The 18004-nt window shown below is 37.4% G+C and overlaps 1 protein-coding gene across 14 annotated transcripts in view; it reads left to right on the top strand.

The window, feature by feature from the left end:
• The window catches only part of MAST2 (microtubule associated serine/threonine kinase 2), a 196375-nt gene that overhangs the window by 101605 nt on the left and 76766 nt on the right, over positions 1 to 18004 (top strand). The window contains exon 1 of one of the 14 annotated variants that reach the window (XM_076340302.1): positions 5822 to 5871. The exons of the other annotated variants lie outside the window; for them this stretch is intronic. Coding sequence (XP_076196417.1) covers positions 5852 to 5871 — 20 coding nt within the window. The 5' untranslated portion in view covers positions 5822 to 5851. Of the gene's footprint in view, positions 1 to 5821; positions 5872 to 18004 lie in introns of those variants that run through there. 14 annotated transcript variants of the gene reach the window in all.

Raw genomic sequence — 18004 nt, 5'->3', positions numbered from 1 at the left:
CTTAATTTGTCCTTTAAGCTCTGCGCTGTGGTTTCCCTGTGAAACAGAGGGTAATAACACCTGCTTTTTCGAATCTGCTTTGCCGCAGCAGTCTTGGTGGAATGGATTACGGACGATGTCTGTGGAGGACTGTGTGTTACAGTCCTTTGGGATATATACAAAAACGCTGTTACGGGAGAATTTAGCAATAGCCCGGTCTTATTACTCAGCACAGGGAGCCAGAGGTGGAAGAATTCTTCAAAGAACTGAGGCCAATGCAAGTGCTGTACTTCTTCACGGAGAGGCTGCTGCAGGTTGGCGTGGCAGGAGAAGAGATTAAGGTATCTTCCTGTTTGCAAATGCTGTTGCACAGTGAATTCATTAACACTGTATTACAGGTTAGAAAGAAGGTTTTAAGTGCATAATGATAAATAATACATGATAAAGATGAAGGAATGCTATGGTGGCAACAGGAGGCTCAATCTATGTTTTCCTTTGGATAAATTTTGGCTGGTGAAGAGGAGGGAAAATCTTTGGATGAGGACGCTGAGGTTATAGCAGCACTCTGTGATGCTATGTTTCTCGCGAGTGCTACTGAGTGTCTTCAAGAACATTCTGGATAAAATGTTAGAAGATTTCTGTATAAATGTGAAGTGAGATTTTCAGAACTGATGTTCAGTGTTGTTATTTTTCAAATAACATTTCTCATTTTTTATGGCATTTGAATCACATACTGAGGTTACATCCGATTAAATCAGACAACTGACACATGAAGAAGACAGGGCTAGGGAAAGAATGTGAGTTCTAGTAACTTATTTAGAGAGGATAATTGACCTTTCCATGGCATCTGAGCCAAATCATCAATTTTGTAAGCTTGAAATAATGTTACGCTTATGTTATATTGAAGTTGCCAAACATTTTACTAGTGTTATTTGGGAAGAATAGTGTTGTGTGGAATATTAGGATACTAGTAAGTGATATTTTTGTAAATAGAAATACAAAGAAAGAATCTTTCTTATTAGATATTCATAGGATTTTGGGCACAATTAACTTTGTGTATTAGCAGTGCTTGCTTCTTATCACTATTTGGTAGTGTTTTCATTTAGAAAAGACTAATCGTGATGATACAGCTGTAGTTAACATCCTCTATATCTGAGTACAATTTTGTAAGTGTTGTTTTAAGACTATGAAATCAGAGCAGTTGCTTATGCTTAAGCTGTGCAATGATATTGCAGTGAATTAGATAGCATTTCAGGCTATCCACTATGATGGCAGCCCCTGTTAATTCAGTAACTGTGCTGGATTAAAGTTACATGAGAAGTTGGCAGCTTTTATTCAGGTATATGAGTGTACAATGCCTGATAGCTAATTCTGCCTCAGTTCAGTAAATGTTTCTGATCCTTTGAATCTTTAACTAGTGCAGTCACTAGGATGTTCCCTGCATGGGAAATGCACACCGGAGGGAAGTTTGGTTGTTCTTCACCCCCAGAAAACTTGGCCATCAGTTCTTAGTTTAATCTCAGATAAATGTGTTTTTGGGAGCCCTTTTATACAGAGGTAGTAGTTGAAATCTGCTTGAACCACTGTAGTAGAAGACTATGGCTCTTTAGTTCTGTATTGGCTTGGTGATTTCTGGAGCTAGGGTGATTTCTGCCAAAAAAGGAAGAAATCTGAGATTGTATAACCTAGCAAATAATGATAGAAAAATGAACCTTAAAGATATACTCAACTTAATGTTTTCTGTCAGACTGTTACTTACATGTCTTGAGATTGCAGTCTGCTCAAAGACAGTCTGTTCTTCATTTGTGTAGGTCACTGTTCAAATAATAATGATGCCCCAAATAGCTTAACACACATCTTCCATGTAGTGGTTTTTTTTTTTTTTAAAGGAACCCTCCTTTTTTTAGAAGCGTATAGGAAGAACTTTTTTCCTTTCTTTGTGTTGAAAGACCAAATTTTTCTGCTGGAGCTTTTACATGTTATACAGTTTTATATTGTTAGTGATATAGAGCAGATATCTCTTCAGCTCATCTGCGTTAACTTACACTTACTTATAGTAGAATAATTTTCTGTGCTTGTTGGGTATGCCATTTGCAGTTTAAAATAACATTGATATTCTCTTTATAGAGCAGGAATGTATTTTCTGTTTTGTGACTCCTCCAAACAATTTAGCTTTGCTAGTAAAACAGTTTTTAATTTCTGGATATTTCTAGTGAATAATTTGTGGTTTTAAGGCTATTCAAAAAAGTTCTGTGACATTCAAAAAAGTTAAGTATCAGGTATTTATGTGAAACAATACAATGTAACTATTCAAGTAATTGAATAATTAGGAAGAGGTAGGTTTTTTCCAATTAGTATTTCAGCTGGTTTCCATTATAAGTTTTCCCTTACCATAATGTGTCACAGGAAAACTATCCTCATTTGAAAACTACTGGACTACTACAAGTTTTAACCTGGTTGAAATATTTAAAAATATAGTCAAGAATATTTTGTGGGAACTTTTCTTGATATATAGTTAACTCAAAATGTGGTCAGTTACAAGAGTTTGACCTTTGGGATATTCTTTTTCAAAATGGACCTCAATGATCTCCTTGGTACCACTTCAAACTTTACAAGGAGTTCAGCTTACTTCTAAATGACAGGTTTTATTTAAAAGAAGGTGGTCTTGTACGAAGTGAATTTATTTAATGATAAATGTAGCTGCTATGAAAGAAGTCCAGAAAGTAATGGGTTTTGTGTGGAACTGTTTGCCTAATTGCATTCTCATTTAATGTCAGGCTTAATTAATGTCCTACTTTGGTAATGGTAAAGATGAGAAATTGGGGAAGTTCTTGACATTGGCTATTTATAACTGTCCAGTGGATGCAGTGTCATTAGGAGGACCCTGGAAACTACACATTTGGTCGGCAGAGGAATACTCCATCATCACAGGAGCTGCCAAAAAGTTCTGCAGGTGGTCTTTTCTGAGGACAAGTTGGGCATGAAGTGGAGAAGGTGCATTAGGGAGATTGATGGAGACTGAATATCTTGAAAGGCAAGTGGAAGAATTTTGTGAGGAAAGCAGTTTCTTCAGGCTCGGAATAGCTCAGGATCGGGAATTCACAAAGACATACTAATGTTTTTATGAGCTAAATAAAATAGAAAACTCACCTCGTAACCTATTTGTGCGAGTGTGCTATTTTTCTTGACATGCTTTCTGATATGCAGGCTATATTTTTGAACTAGTGAGAAGTTTTTAGTCCTAATTTAGCAAAATTTTTTGCTTATCATGCAGAGACAGTAATATAGTTCCTTAGAAGGATTTCATTTGTCATTGTAGATGTGAGAAAATCCTTCTGCTTCATACATTTGTAACAACTAAAGGGAATTCTGCAAATGTTTGACAGTGTTGTATTTTAAGACATGACATATTTTTAAAAGATGTTTGATGGTTTCATTGTGTTCTGTTTTTCTAGCAAAAACACTGCATCTCCAAGTATGGTGTCTTTACATTTTTTTGGTACTCTGAACTTCTTTGTAGCTAACATTTGGGGACAGTCCCAAAATAAGCGCTTTGCAGGTGCTGATTTGCAAGATTAGGTTTTGCTATCGGCATGTGGAACACGCATTTTGAAAAGCAGGAATATGAAGTGTTAAAGAAATTTCTGCTGCTTGTGAACCAGTGTTATATAATTCCCAAAGTGCTTTTTGCAGTTCTTGGGTAAGTGCTCTGCAGAACCACGTTAAATAGCAAGATGGGTGGACGGACGGGTGTCAGATGATAGCAAACATCCCGTTCCCCCTGTCCTGCTTGGGGTGCCCTGTATTTCCCAAGAGCAGCGGAGGATGGACAGAGTTTCACTGGGTTAACGCTGCCGTAGAGCAGTCAGTCACTGATGCCCATGGAGAGCGTTCTCCTAAAATGGCTTCTCCTCTTTGTGTCCTTCCTGTAAGAGATGTGAAAGTGCTGGTGCTGAGTACAGTGATATTATGAGTGACAGGTCATCAACTGCTGAGTTTTCAATCATTTTTGAAAAAAGCACAATGAATATAAATTTAGGGGTTTTAGCTGGTTGTGATTTTATTTGCTAACTGTAAGCCGTCTGGAATTTATTTTTGTTGTGATGGGTTTATTTTGTTAGTGAACTGAGCACTACTTTTCCCCCATTATTGCTCGGGAATTTCAATTCACGTTTTAGCTGACAGAGTAAATCTGAGTATTTTTATACGTTTTCAAAACCAGGGTTTATTGGAATTGGAAGGTCACATAATATCCTGAATATAATGCTAAAATCATGTTCTTCAGTTTCTACACTTTATTGGTATATGTTATTATGTGGATACAAAAATGAATGTGTTTATTCTTTCTCATCAGTAGTAGATAGTGGCAGAGTTTTGTCTCGTGGTACTCTAAATTAACTTTGTGAAATCAAACCACAATGTGATTTAGATTAATTTGATACAAATGTTTAAAAGCACTAGAAGAGATGGTTGTGTTGAACAGAGATTCCGTTCCTGCAGCATGCAAAATCACATTTCCCTGTTCTGAAGCTCAGATGGAAGGGCATGCTTTGCTGAATCAGATACTGTGATTCCTGATAAACGTATATATTAAAAATGTGCCATTGTTTAATGGAAAGTTATGAAGACCATCTAATTCTTTCATGTGATTCTGTGGAAAGCTGAAGGGAGCCTACTGGGATTTCTTTCTCCCAGACATTTGTGTATAACTTTTAAGGGCTGTATGGTGCATGGAAGGCAGTGCCAGCTGTTGATTGTCATCTTTCTCATGTCTGTGATAAAAAGCCACTCAAGAAGGCTGAAATATGAGAACGTCATTAGCGTTCCTACTGGCAGAAGTGCTTAAAAAAGCCACAACAGAAAGAAAATAGATTGCATATTGAAATAAATAAATAAATAAAAAAGGGCAGCTACAATGAGGTTTTGTTTAGACCCTGGAAAAAGCAAAAACATGGCAAGGAGTTTCTACAGGCACAAAGAGGGAAAAGTGAACTTGTGGCTGATGTGCAGGGTGTGTGTGGGAAACCTCTGATGTGCATCACACGAGTCCCGCTTGCGTTTTGTTGTCAGAATTCAGCCGGTTGAGTTGTTTTGTGGGCACCAGGTGCTACGTAGGAGTTCGTGTTTACTGTGACTGATGTGTATGTGGTGCGGCTGACTTCAGGGGGAGAATGGATTTCTGTTTTTAAACTGATCTTAGGTGGCATTGTAAGCTTTTTTTTTTTAAATTTAAAATCCACTTGGGTTACTTAAGATAAAAGATGGGATTTGTTTAAAGATGGAAGTTTAATTAAAAAAATAAGCAAAATGCCCCTGATGTGCCTCATGTAGTTAGGAAGCAGAAGGACCACCATTTCAAAATAAAAACACAAACTAGGCATTAAGTGGTGCTCTCTGTTCAGACACAGCTTAAAAGCTGTGGGTTATTCAGGATTGCAAACAGAGCCCAGTTATGTTTTTGCTTGAAAATCTTTTGATTGTATTGGATGAACACAGAGAGATGTATATAAAGCATGCATGCTGTGTATACAACAAACTCCAGTTTTAGAGTGTATATATGAAGAAGGGAATAAATATCTCATTTTGCACTGCCTCCTAAGGTGGAGGGAGGGAGGCAGGGATGGAGTCGGGAGAAAACGGAGGCAGTGGAAACAGCAGCAATATGTACGCTTGCCTGCCTGTCTCACATTAATGGAACAGCTTGCAAGGTCTACAGGGAATTTGCATTGGCTCTGTCACTGGTATTATTTAGTTCCTTATTTATTGCTAGTGGCTTGATTGTGCTGTATTTTCCCAGCAATGAAAGCTTTTAAAGATCATGTCTGACTCCTTTTGGACAGTGCTGTCCAATTTCTCTCTGCCGGCTACCAGCATGTTGAGACGATCCAAAAGGTAATCTAAGGATTTTGCAAGTAATTCCTATGATGTTTTGCTAAGCTACTTGTTTTAATGCTGTTTAGGCTTGCTTTCTTCTTTTTTTTACAGATTAATTCATATTCCTAGTACGTTAGGTACGATTTCTTAATTTCTTAATGATTTGTAATTGTATTCATTGTAAAAATCATACTGTGCAGATCCACTGATCATTCTTTAAGGTATTAATTTAAATGCATTGTTCCTTGCTTCTCATACTATGTGAATGTGATAAGGTGTTTCTACAAAATGATGGATAGAAGCTTTACTGAGAACAATACGCTTTAGTATTCAAAGTAGCAAAGCAGTATTATGATGATATAGGCAGCACTAGGCAGGGCTTGCAAATATTTTGACTTAGAGCACATAGTTTTCTTAGAGATATGCATAACCTTAAATTTTAAGTCATTCTTAATACCTTTAGCTTTTTTTTCCTGGGAGATGTAAATATGTTAATGTTAGTAGTCAATAGGATTAGCGTTCGTAGTCACACTACTCTCTGGATTTTGATAAAATCACATTGAAGTGTGTGAACTAATGAACAATATCAGATCTGATGCAGTACAGTGGTATCCCTTCAAGACTGGGAAATATCAACATAATTATTGCTCATCAGGTGCTCTGTGGAGCTTAACGTATGTAGCCTGAAAACTTACTGGAGGAGTAGACTTGGTGAGTATGGTAGGTAGTTAATCCCAACTAAAGCAGTATGTTCAGGTTTACGAGTAAACGGTTGCAGCTAGTATCAGAATTTCTCATCAGCTGATTTGTTGATATAGTTAAACATCTATGTAAGACTCAGAATATAAGCTTTGACTTGATTTTTTTAGGGTGAATTTTGTTCATCAGCTATCAGAAATGAAATTCATCTTTTTTAGAGGATTGTAGCTTCTAAATAGAACTATATTGGGAGGCCACTCTATTTCCTACTATCATTCCACTTTTGTGGTTTAAATTTTATCAAAGTTAGTGATTTTTAGAAATTTTACTCATGATGAAGAAAGATTTTGTAAATAAACTTAGATCTTAGTTGCAAAGAATTGCATTAGAGATGTTATTCTTTTCAACTACAAGTTTTGTTGTATTTAGCCTGGGTTTTAAAGGAAAAGAGCTCCTTGAGATTCCGGTTGTGTGTTGATCTCTCTGCTCCCAGCAGTAACTTTCAAACTTACTGAGCGGTTGCAGCAGAGGTTTGATGGAAGAACAGAAGTGGTAGAGATAAAGCTCAGTATTTTCTTACGGGTTTCTTGAACTTGGCTGGGGAGAGGAAAGGGAGGCAAGTTATTGTCCTGTGCCTCTGTTTCCAAAGGATAAGGTAGGTAGGACTTGGCTTTCAGATGCTTCTTGGCCGCCAACTGGTGAGCGTGGAAGCCGCATGGTATAATGAGACTTGTCTCACTGTGAGAGCAAGGTGAGATGGGCAGAGCCGGGAGGAGCGGAGTTGGGTTAGTGCAGGTGAGGGAGAGGGGGCTTTGGTGAAGGAGGACACTGTTCTGTAAGAAAATAACCTGTGTTAGACCTGCAGCTTAGGGAGCAACTTGTTTATTCCTCCTGCTTGCAGAACTTCATTTTTCTAAAGCTCGCTCCATTCTAGACGGTGTTTTGCGTGCAAAAAAGTAGTATTTTGTAAAAATTCAACAGTCATGGACTTCCGTAAAGAGTGAACACCTGCGTGTTTCTCATAACAAAAATAAAGTATCTTTATTTTTCAATACCTTGTTAGTGTGCCATCTTGAATTTAAAATGAGACATCAAGGACTGAAACAATTTGAGAGATACTAACAAGGTTTCAAGTGCAATATTTTCTCAGAAAACTCCTACTCAAAATTTACAATTCTATTTATTTTTAGTATTTGAAGTAAAAGAAGAAAGAAATTGATCTGTAAATCTGCTGCGTGTCTTAATGGAAAAGAGATGACTTTTTATTGATTTAATCACATAAATGAGTATTAGATATTTCAAAATGATCGAACAGCTCTATGAGGATTCATAGCAGAGAGGAGCTGCACGAAGTCATGTGGTGGAAATCCTATTTCGCACAGCACGGAAACCACAGCCTTCAGTCAGCCTTAGAAATGAAATATTTGAGCATGTGTGACAGTTTGCCGGGAATATCACCTTCTGCTGTGCTCTGCTGGCGGCCTGCCAGCTCTTTGCCTTCCTTCTTGGGGGAGATGGGTAGGCAGGTTGGGCTGGTCTTACATGTATTGTGATAAATCGGCTAGTTCATACGACACGCTGTTATACTGTGATTCTTGCCCAGGGCATTGGTCCTGAAAACATGTGTACACGTATGTAGTAACTTTGCTCCCAAGAGTATCTGGGCTATGAGAGCGGTCACTGTACATCTTGTGCGTTGCAGTGCCGGGACTTGGGTGTTTCTGTGTGTTCATGTTCTCAGGATCGTGGCATCTGGGCACTTGGAATGAAGTAGCATATTATTAAATGAATAAATATTTTTTGATTTTAATTGGCCCCCTTTCAAAGCATAATGTTCGCTTCTTAGTAAACTTCTTACTTTCAAAAATTATGACTGCAATTTAAATTTCTTCTGTAGCATTGCAATCGTGGGCATTTTTAGCAGCAGAGAATTTTGTGCTGTGTCAAATACTTGATACAATTTTCCTCTGATCTGTTTGTAAAACTTATGTATAGTCCTACTGCATTTGTGATAGCTTATGTGCTCTTAATTCTGGGCTTCTCCACCTTTGATTTCTCTTAGTTTTTAATTTGTTTTTGCATCGCAAGAGTGGGTTACGAGTGGTATTCTGACTATATGGCACGTTCTTCTATAATGATGGCTTCTGATATATACTAAAAACCCTAAAGGGCTTCACTCCCATATGGCTTTTCCTACATTAGGAGGCAAATGGGAAGGACTCGTCTTTCTCCTTGGTACATTATGTTGAAATGAGCTCTCTCGTGCAGCCGGTGGGGTTCTTGCTGCAGCTAATGGTACTGTAAAAGTGAACCATCTGCTCCTCTGGTCAAAGTGGCTGGATTGTTTCTTTTTGAGCATATTCCCAAAGGATAGAGAAAGTCAAGAGCAAACTGTAAATACATAAGTTTGTCATGGGAGGGGTGATGTAAACATAAATCAGATTTACCTGTCAAACTGGTTCTGTATAAATATTTATGATTTTAAACTATAGAAGAAATATGAGAATTCCTTGGTTCAAAGGGCACGTGGGGTTGGTATTCTATTATCAGCTGTACTGAGGCATTACCTATTGAAATTGGATTATGGAAAGATCAAGCATCATTCTGATGTATTTAAATTAAATGTCTCTGTTTTTAAATCCTTTTGTTTCTTTGCGCTTTGGGCATATCTTGAATATACTCTTGCAATTTGCTATTATTAATAGCAGTGTAGAATTGTGCAAGTGGATGTTTGTTGGTCTTGAAAAACTGACTTAGAATGATGATTTCTAATGTTTCCTCATTTTTTCAGCAGTTTAATCCTGTCTGGGTCGAACAGGCTGTGGCTGTGGATTTTAATAATTTCACCTTTGTGTAATGACTTTCTTTTTGCAAAGTTAAGACAGGGGAATTTGTGTATTGAAGTGACTTGAAAAATAACTCTAGGGGATGACAAAGGTAGATTTCTGTTAGGAAAGACATGCTGGTTTTGTGTCCACAGTTGTCACTGATGCTCTAATTCTCTTTCCTCTCTTTTCCTTTCAGTGAAAGGGCATCAGTGATGCAGTAATTTGGTAATGTGTTACCAATCACAGGAATTAACTACCCTTAAAGTGTAAAACAATGTTTTACATTTAGAGGTGCAAGACACCTCTAAAGTCAGTGATTCTATGGAAATAATTATATTTCATTATGAACAGTTCCTTGGTAACTAAGAAAAATGCTCTTCATTATTGAAATATTCACAAACAATAAGAGAAACCACCTTTCACTGGGACGTAAATGAGTGAGTGGGAAATAATCAGGCAGCCAAGAGCACGTAAATGGTGCTTTCTGATGCATTGGTGTATTTGTGCTAACTTTTAAGCTACCGTAACAGGAGCATGTTAGACAGTGAGTCCATACATATCCCTTCAAATGTATTCAGTGTCTTTTTTATGCTGATTCATCTAGATTGACATTAAAAGCTGTGTGTGTCAGAAGGATGCCACCATCTCCATATATACATTGTCACTCTGAAGAAAAACAATTAATTTGACGCTAGCAGAATACTTACTTTTTTGTGGTAACATAAAGCTAATCTTAAAAACGTGAGTCTATGCTATAATTAACTTTAAAGTGACAGCTGTCATGCCACACATTTCCTTGCTCAAATGAATAAAGTAAAAAATGTTTCCCTTATGTTGGGAAGGATGTGAAAGACCTGGAAATCTGATGCTTTTGATAATACTTAGCTCCAATTTTTAACCTAGCTCAGCATATTAAATGGCCTCCTGACACTCCTAATTGGAGAGGAAATTTCATTCAAATTACTTTTGCTACTATTTCAATATGGCCTTAGGACAAAACCACTGTTTGGGGGGAGAAAAGAATTCTACCTTATCTTCTGAAAAGCTCTTTGTGAGAATAGTCTTTTGGGTTGCATGAAAACATAATGGGCATTTTGCTCACTAATGGATGAGTTTTGGGGAGCTTCTAGTACACTCTCCATTATGGGATATTTGTGCTGCTTAAATACAATGAAAGTGACTGGTGTGCCATGAATGGAAGGAGGGTCCTCCTAATATCCAAAATAAGTGTAATGATTCAGCGAATACACTTGGATTGTTTGTAATTTCTAGTTTATTTGGGATTCTGTCTGTGTAAATCAGATTTTAGATTCATTTTCAATACTGTTGGCTGTTTCCCTTCTAGACTAAAACTCAAAGTGTCCTACAGGGTTAACACTGAAGTTTTAAGGCTTGAAAGCTCTTTGTTCAGATGGAAACTCTCTTGTATGAACACTTGGCTATAGCCCAGGACAAACCAGTTTTTCAAGTCAGAACTTTTGTGGAGAGCAAACCAAGCAACACATAAATCGTGGACAATTTCATGAATTATTTGGATCCTCCTCATAAAAGAGGCTGCTGAATATTAAATAATTTTACACATGTTTTAAGCAAGCAAAAAAATATTGGGGAAAGAGACTGTTTTCAGAAGAGATACGAGGAATTGAACTTCACAGAGGACACTGAGATCAGTGCTACTATGGAAAATGAGACAGAAAAACTACATACTGGCAGGCGTTTGGCCTGGAAATGTGCAGTTCTTGTGTTTAATTGAAGTTGACACATTTGGGTTTTGGAATCCTTACAAAGACTGTGCATCTGCTTATTTCAACTGTTGTTTGTCTCTGATAAGTGAATTTTAAATCCGGCGCGCCCATCAGCTTAAAGCTCTGGGATGGACTTGTAGATGTTTCTGGTTGTGAGGAGCCTTTACCCATGCTGTGACGTTATTCTTTGCAGGTCCTTGTTCTTCTCTGAAGAGGTGCTGGGTTGTGGTGAGGAGCAAACTAAGAGAGATGTTCTCCAGTGCACTTGGGATTACTGTTCTCTTAATGGCAGCTAAATGCTGATGTTAACAAGGAACTGTACACCTTAGGGCAAAATGTTTTTTATAAAAAGCAACCTTATTTAAGGAACTGAGAGAAACAGCATATGACATGTCAACTTCTGTCACCATACATCTATCTGGAAGCAAATGACTTAGGTTTCGACCAGGTGCTGAACACTTAGTATTGACAACCATCTCAGTTACCATATTGAGAAAATACACATTTTTTTCAAAGCATTAAGGAAAACACCTCTGAAGTGATTTGATTCTACACTGGTAGCTAATTATCAGATATTCCCTGAATAGTTTTTCCCAGTCCATAGCCCTATTTTTTTTTTTTTTTTTTTGCTATTATTTTAAGAACTGCAGAGTAATACCTAAGTGCTCTTTAGAGTAGATTTGTAGATAAAATAATAAGCACTGCAGTAGTGAAAACTCAGTTTATTCCAAGCCTCTTAAAACTTTAGTTTTAAAGACTGTTCTGGCATGCTTGCTTTTGGTACTACATCAGCTGAAGGTAGCAGGGTCCAGAGAACTGGAATTCAGAAGGGGAATGCTTACGAGTCCTGTGTGGAGGAATCCTTATGCCAGATACGAAATCCAAGCCATCTGATACCAGTCTCTTTGGCTAACATTTTAGGCAATGCTGTGCTGTAAATTGGACATGTTTTGAGATTGTAAGCTTAATAAATTGTGATCTTTTCCACAAAATGCCTCAAGTTTGAGGAGTCAGTATTCGACTTTGATATTTTGTATGAAGACAATGCTTAGTCATGTATTGAAAATCTAAGCAAATGTTATGCTTACATAAGCAATATGATGCTCGCATTAGACTCCCCATATCTCTTCCCGCCTGCTGTGTTTACGTAGAACTAAGCATATCACTTAAACTACTTCAGAATTAATAGAAGATGTAAATGTCACTTCACATGTTTTGTTTGATGCTGAAGGAATTACTTTTAGTATCACAAGACACTGCCAGTGAGCATGTACTAGAGGAGAGCCACCGGGACCCACAGCAACGTGAGCCTCTTGTAGATTAAAGTGTTCCGCAAGCACATATGAGAAGTCTTTCCCTGAATATTTGGTCTCTAATGAGACTAGCTTGAATCCTGTGGTGGCCTTTGAGATGACTTATTTCCAGTATATCATATGTTTTCCTGTCCTTTAATTTTGTTCCAGTCTTGATTGCGTGGAAAATTAATATGTTATAATTAGCAGACTTAATTTAAATTAAGCATGATTGCTGTGGAATTTGAAGACCTGGCTTTCCGTAAGTGTTTGCATTTGTCTTCCTGTGTATCTTCATTTTTGTACTTTCTGCAATTTTCCTGGGTTTCGTTTCGTTTCACGCTGGCCATGCTGGTTTCAGACTTCATGGTGGAGCAGAACTGGTATGGTGAGAAAGCTGGGATATGACAATACCCGGCTCCCAGAAATGTATTTTACAACAATCTGTTATTTATACAGAAATAGGCTAATTTTATTTAACAGACCTGTCTTTCCCCACTTTGTCTCAGAGAAAATTTGGGCCATGTTTGCCTGTGCTTGTGAGTTTGTGGTGAAGTTTGTTACGTGTCATTTGTAAAAAATACTACTTACCTGTATCTTGTTCCTTGAATTATGAACAAGCACATAAAGCATTGAAAAAGCTTTTAGTGGTTTCTTCATTTGCCTTCTGATCCAATTTTAGAAGAGGTACATTTATTAGGTATCTGTTTTTTTAATAGCTGTGTAAATTATGGCTCTGTGATTTTACTAGGATTTAAGTTTTTGCTGTTTTCTTTTATGATTCCTTTTTGTCATCACTGCTGCCATCCATTTATTTTTGATACATTCATGTATTTGTACTTACTGCTCTCCACCATCTTACTGTAAGTGGAATTGATTTTGATTTTAATCTTCAACCTTCTTAAGTAGAATAGCTTTTAAAACAAGGATACTTTCTTAGGCGATGGCAGAACTGCAGCAAGCTTTAACTCTCAGCTTGTGGCTTTTAATATTTGTGGGTTTTTTCTGCTTAGTTTTGTGAATGATTGTTTCAGCTTCATGCTCCTAAAATTTCAAAACTCTGTGTGTGTGTATCTCTCTGTGCGTTTGCATAGTTATTAAACTGGAACGACCATCCTTTTATGAAAAATTGATAGCAATTGGATAATGAACATTTGGCTCAGATAGCAAGTAAGCTTTACACAAAAGAATGAGGTTTAACATGTAATCAGGCTTGATTGTTCCAGAAACTTACCCTTGCTGGAGATCTGGGGGCTGCTTTTTTGTGCCAGGGTGGGATCTGCACCCTGTGCCTCCCCCTCTTGTTCTGCTTTTTTGTGGTTTCATTGCTCCATTAACTTGAAATGCCTTCTACAGGCGTATTTTCTTATTATTTTAAAGTAGGCTGCTTATTTGATATGATACACACTGCACTATAGTTAGCTAATGTGTTTTTGTAAGTCTTTTTTCATGTCTTCCAAGTTTGTTGTTTTTATCTGAGACAGTGGTTTATTGACAGACCTGCCTCCAGTAAGGACCAAATAACTGGATATTTGATTTGCAAGTGTAGTGTATCGGTGTACATAAACTTATACTAGTTTTACTTGCTACACTGAGCATTTTCTATGTCCACAGAACTCTAGCTCCTGTTTGTCAACTTCTTTGACATTTAGAGCCAACTCTTATCTAGGTATCCTTTTTCTCTCTCTGTCATTCAATGAGTGTATTGATTAGAAGCAGCCCAAGTAGCATTTCTTTTCACAAAGCTGAAGGAAACAAACTGAGCAATATGTATTTTCTCGATGTTTGTTTTGGATTAAAGCAGCACGCTGGCATGCATGTCTCACCTTTATCTTGCTTTGGTGGGGAACAGCTCTGTTCAGCCCCTCTTAAGTCCAGATGGGCAAAGCACGGCATGTCCCTTTCTAAGACAGTTTAGTCCTGAACAAATGTCAAAAGTTTTGTAGCTTACTTGTTGAGATTACAGTTTTGTTAAGCCTGGTTATTTTTCTAATATGTCCATTAGACTATTATCAGCCTACCTTAGCAACCTCAGACTTTGCTTGTATTTTATAGACATATTTTTGAGGATTTTTCTCCCATATTTGTGTGTGCAAATGTAACGAGCGACAAATTGTTTTCAGTGCTTCTGTTTGAAGGGCTTTGGGGGCTGAATGTTTGTGTGTGTGTGTGTGCATACATACATATGTTTTAATGCTTTCACAGAAAGTGTTTTTCCTCTCTTGAAAAAAAGAACCTTTCTTCATTAGACTGTCTTTAGAAGCAACCTATACTTATTAAGACATGTTGCTGAGATGCTGCTGAATATTTGGTTTTTTGTTTTGTTTTGAAAAAAGCTGCTAAGAGTCAGGAAACATTATTACTTTAGAAAGGGGAGGGTCTTTTATAATGAAAATACAAAGTAAACTCTTACCTTTTAGATTAGAAGCAAAAATATAAATTGAAAGTACCATTGTAAGGTAGGCAGATTAAGACCGAGACTTTGATTTTCTGGATCTACTTCATTATCTACTATGTTTTGCTATAGGAGATGAACTTGTGAATGGTTTACACATTCAATAATTATTATTTTTTTTTTTATATATTGAAGCTCTGCAAAATGCAAAAAGGGGGAGCTGCAGTCCCAGTATGATAAAAGAACACGGTTCTCATAGCAGGCAATGGTTGGAGCAATGCATGGGTCAGAAATGTCGGAGGGATGAAGGAGTTGATGTACCGGTGGTGCAAAGCATCATGTTGCAGCTTACCTTGATGGATTTTTTTTTTTTAAAGGTCAGATATTTTGGTCACTTTGGCTTCTGAGATAAATCCAAAGTATCTAGGAAGCCTTTGTATCCTAAGCATGTAGAAGTGAAAAATTGAGGGATGGTGAATTTACCCAAAGCTACCTGAAATGGTGAGGAATTGGTTGTAGATGAGGACTTGGGAAGTGGATTTGTGTGTCTAACAACACACTCTCCCTGGTGTCTGTTCTTCTGGCACGTTTGTCCAGATCTGGTGCCATGTTCTGTTCAGGCTTTTCTGTACTCTAATGGATTGGAAAGTGCTTGTAAGTTACATATGCTGGATGGTTCTTAGGAAAGTTGATGTTGTCCATCTTGCCCCTTAGGAGAACTGAGGATGGCGATAAGTAAGGCTTGTCTGCTAAATAGCAGTAGCACCAGGGATGGAAGCATGGCCCAGCACTCATTAGCCTCAGAGTTTGCCTAAAAGCCAAAGCAGGATTGTAGTTCTAGCTAGTATGAAAGCATGCCGTAAACAGAAAATTCTGCCAAGCAGGCACAAAACCTGAATCTCTTCAGTAGGGTTGTTATTGTTAATCTCCACAGTTGGGAAGATGAGTCTCACCAACAGGGCAAAACCTTTCCAGGGGAGCTGACGAGAGCACACAGCCTCTCCACCTCTTCCAAACTACAGTTTGGGAATAGTCAGCTCCAGCAGCGCGGAGTCCTCAGTGCAAACCAGGGATGCTGCTGGCTGACGAACAGGGAGATTTGCTTTCCACCTATGGACTAAGCCTATTCAGCTTGCGGTCTGCTGTACCACAAGTATTTCTACATTCCCTTTTTTGGAGGGAGGGCAGCATTCAGAGACACACACACACATATATGTGTGTGTGTATATATATATTTTAAAAATACTGTTTTTTTTTCATTTCCCATGCTCTGTCTGTAGTAGGGTTTCCTTTGTAGTAGTGTCTGCTCTGGCATTTGCCCTATCTGGCAATAATTTAAGACCGGTCAGACCTGACAATTTGTATGAACTAGAGGAATAGCGATTTGACTCCATTGAGTTGTGAAAATATGTAGTTACAAAGGTATCATTGGCACATCATCTTTTATGAGCTTCTGTATAATCTATTGAAAAGTTTTTGGCTGTGAATCATCACTAGAAAATAAACCCTGGATGCTGGTTTTTTTTAGGGAAAAGATCACCTTTTGATTTGAGTATTTGACGCAGGAAAAGTGTATTGATTTTGTTGGTCTAAACTTCAGAATGTGTTTTTAAGATTTGGCAAATAATTTAATTGCAAACATCTTAGTCCCATTTACGTTCATAATGCTCCCACCCTGGCTATTACTCTACTGTATGTATGTATTTTCTACCTTGTGAAAATCTGTGTTCTGTGCAGAGAAGGTAACTCCATTGACACAGTCTGATTTGGAGATTATTTCCAAAATAATGTATTGTTAGAATAGCTTTTTAATTAGATACGTAATTTATCCTTACACTGAGGTTTGAAGCTGCAATTAGCTGGTAAAGAGCTAATTTGTAACCTTTTTTGATACTTAAACTAAGATAGTGCTCTGAAACAAAATAAAGAGAACTGTTCACATTGTGTGCTACGTAGCAACCAAGTGCCTTTTCATATTTTTTTTTGTGCAAGATTTATATTAAACCTCCTCACTTTTGAATCTTGGAAAACTGTTTAATTTTCAGCTCGTATGCTTGGTTTTCTGGATGCATCTTTGGGGAGAGTGTTTAGAATGGGACATACACACCTATATATCATTGTAAGCTACACAGTTAAAAGATTTGAAACAATATAAAATCACTTTGTCATTTCATTCTTGAATTTGTTTGCTTGGATGTTTTGGAGGAAAAAAATGTGATAAACTATCTTCTGTGAGAGTTGCCGAGTAGAGACTTATTTAAAAAGCAGTTATGCTACGTGAAGCATTTAATAATAGAATTGGAGGAGATGGGAAATGACAGTATGCAGTTATGCTTAGTTTTCATTAACTCATCCTTTCACACTTTGTGATGTAACTTCATGGCAGTATAATGCATAACACAACTGAAGTAGGAGATAGTAATGCTTGAGAAGGTCAGTGTAAGTTTTCTCCCATTAAATATGTCTATATTTATTCTGAGGCATCTCTTCCATAATCAGATTTTTTTTCTTATTTTTTTACTTTTCATGTAAGAACGAAGATAGGTTTGGAGTGTATTTGCGAGGGAGGAATATTTCAGAATAAAGTGGCTTGATTTAGTTGAGAATGGCTGTACCAGTCATTGTAATTTGTTGTGACATTTCATTTTGTTTGGCTTTGCAGAGTTGTTCCTATGTTGTTAATAATGCAAAAGGTCTGGACTATAGAGCGTGGTGTAAGCAGGTGTGCACCAGCCTCAAACATCAGGCAAATTAGACATAAATTTGGTGTTAACTGGCAATTTTAGCCTTTTCTTTCGTAATTGCTTAGTTTGAGGTGATGTTGCTTCTTGAATTTGAGCTCTAAATGAAGAAGTAGAAGGGTTTATCCAACATATAACTTGTTTTAGATGAAAGGAAAACGGTCTTTCATGCAATAAGTTAATTCCTAAGTACTAAGATGTTAATTTTCCTTAAAAGAACCAGTCTACATCCAACTTACCACATGCTTTGTAAGTCTTCCATTGCTTGACTCCTTGTTCACTTGATTTAATATGTTCGTTAGCATGCTGAAATGTGTGGCATTATGAAAAAAGATGTTCTTCATGTTTTTTACCCCCCGTGCTCTCTTTGGATATCTGTACAGAAGTGCAGCCCACACTTCACAAGTTGACTATATCGTTTATCTCCGTGCTTCTTGTCTCGTAGAATTCA

Source organism: Aptenodytes patagonicus, chromosome 5 (assembly GCF_965638725.1).
Source record: "Aptenodytes patagonicus chromosome 5, bAptPat1.pri.cur, whole genome shotgun sequence".
Taxonomy (NCBI): domain Eukaryota; kingdom Metazoa; phylum Chordata; class Aves; order Sphenisciformes; family Spheniscidae; genus Aptenodytes; species Aptenodytes patagonicus.
Note: the sequence above shows the minus strand (reverse complement) of the source record. Positions and strands in the feature narration are given on the sequence as shown.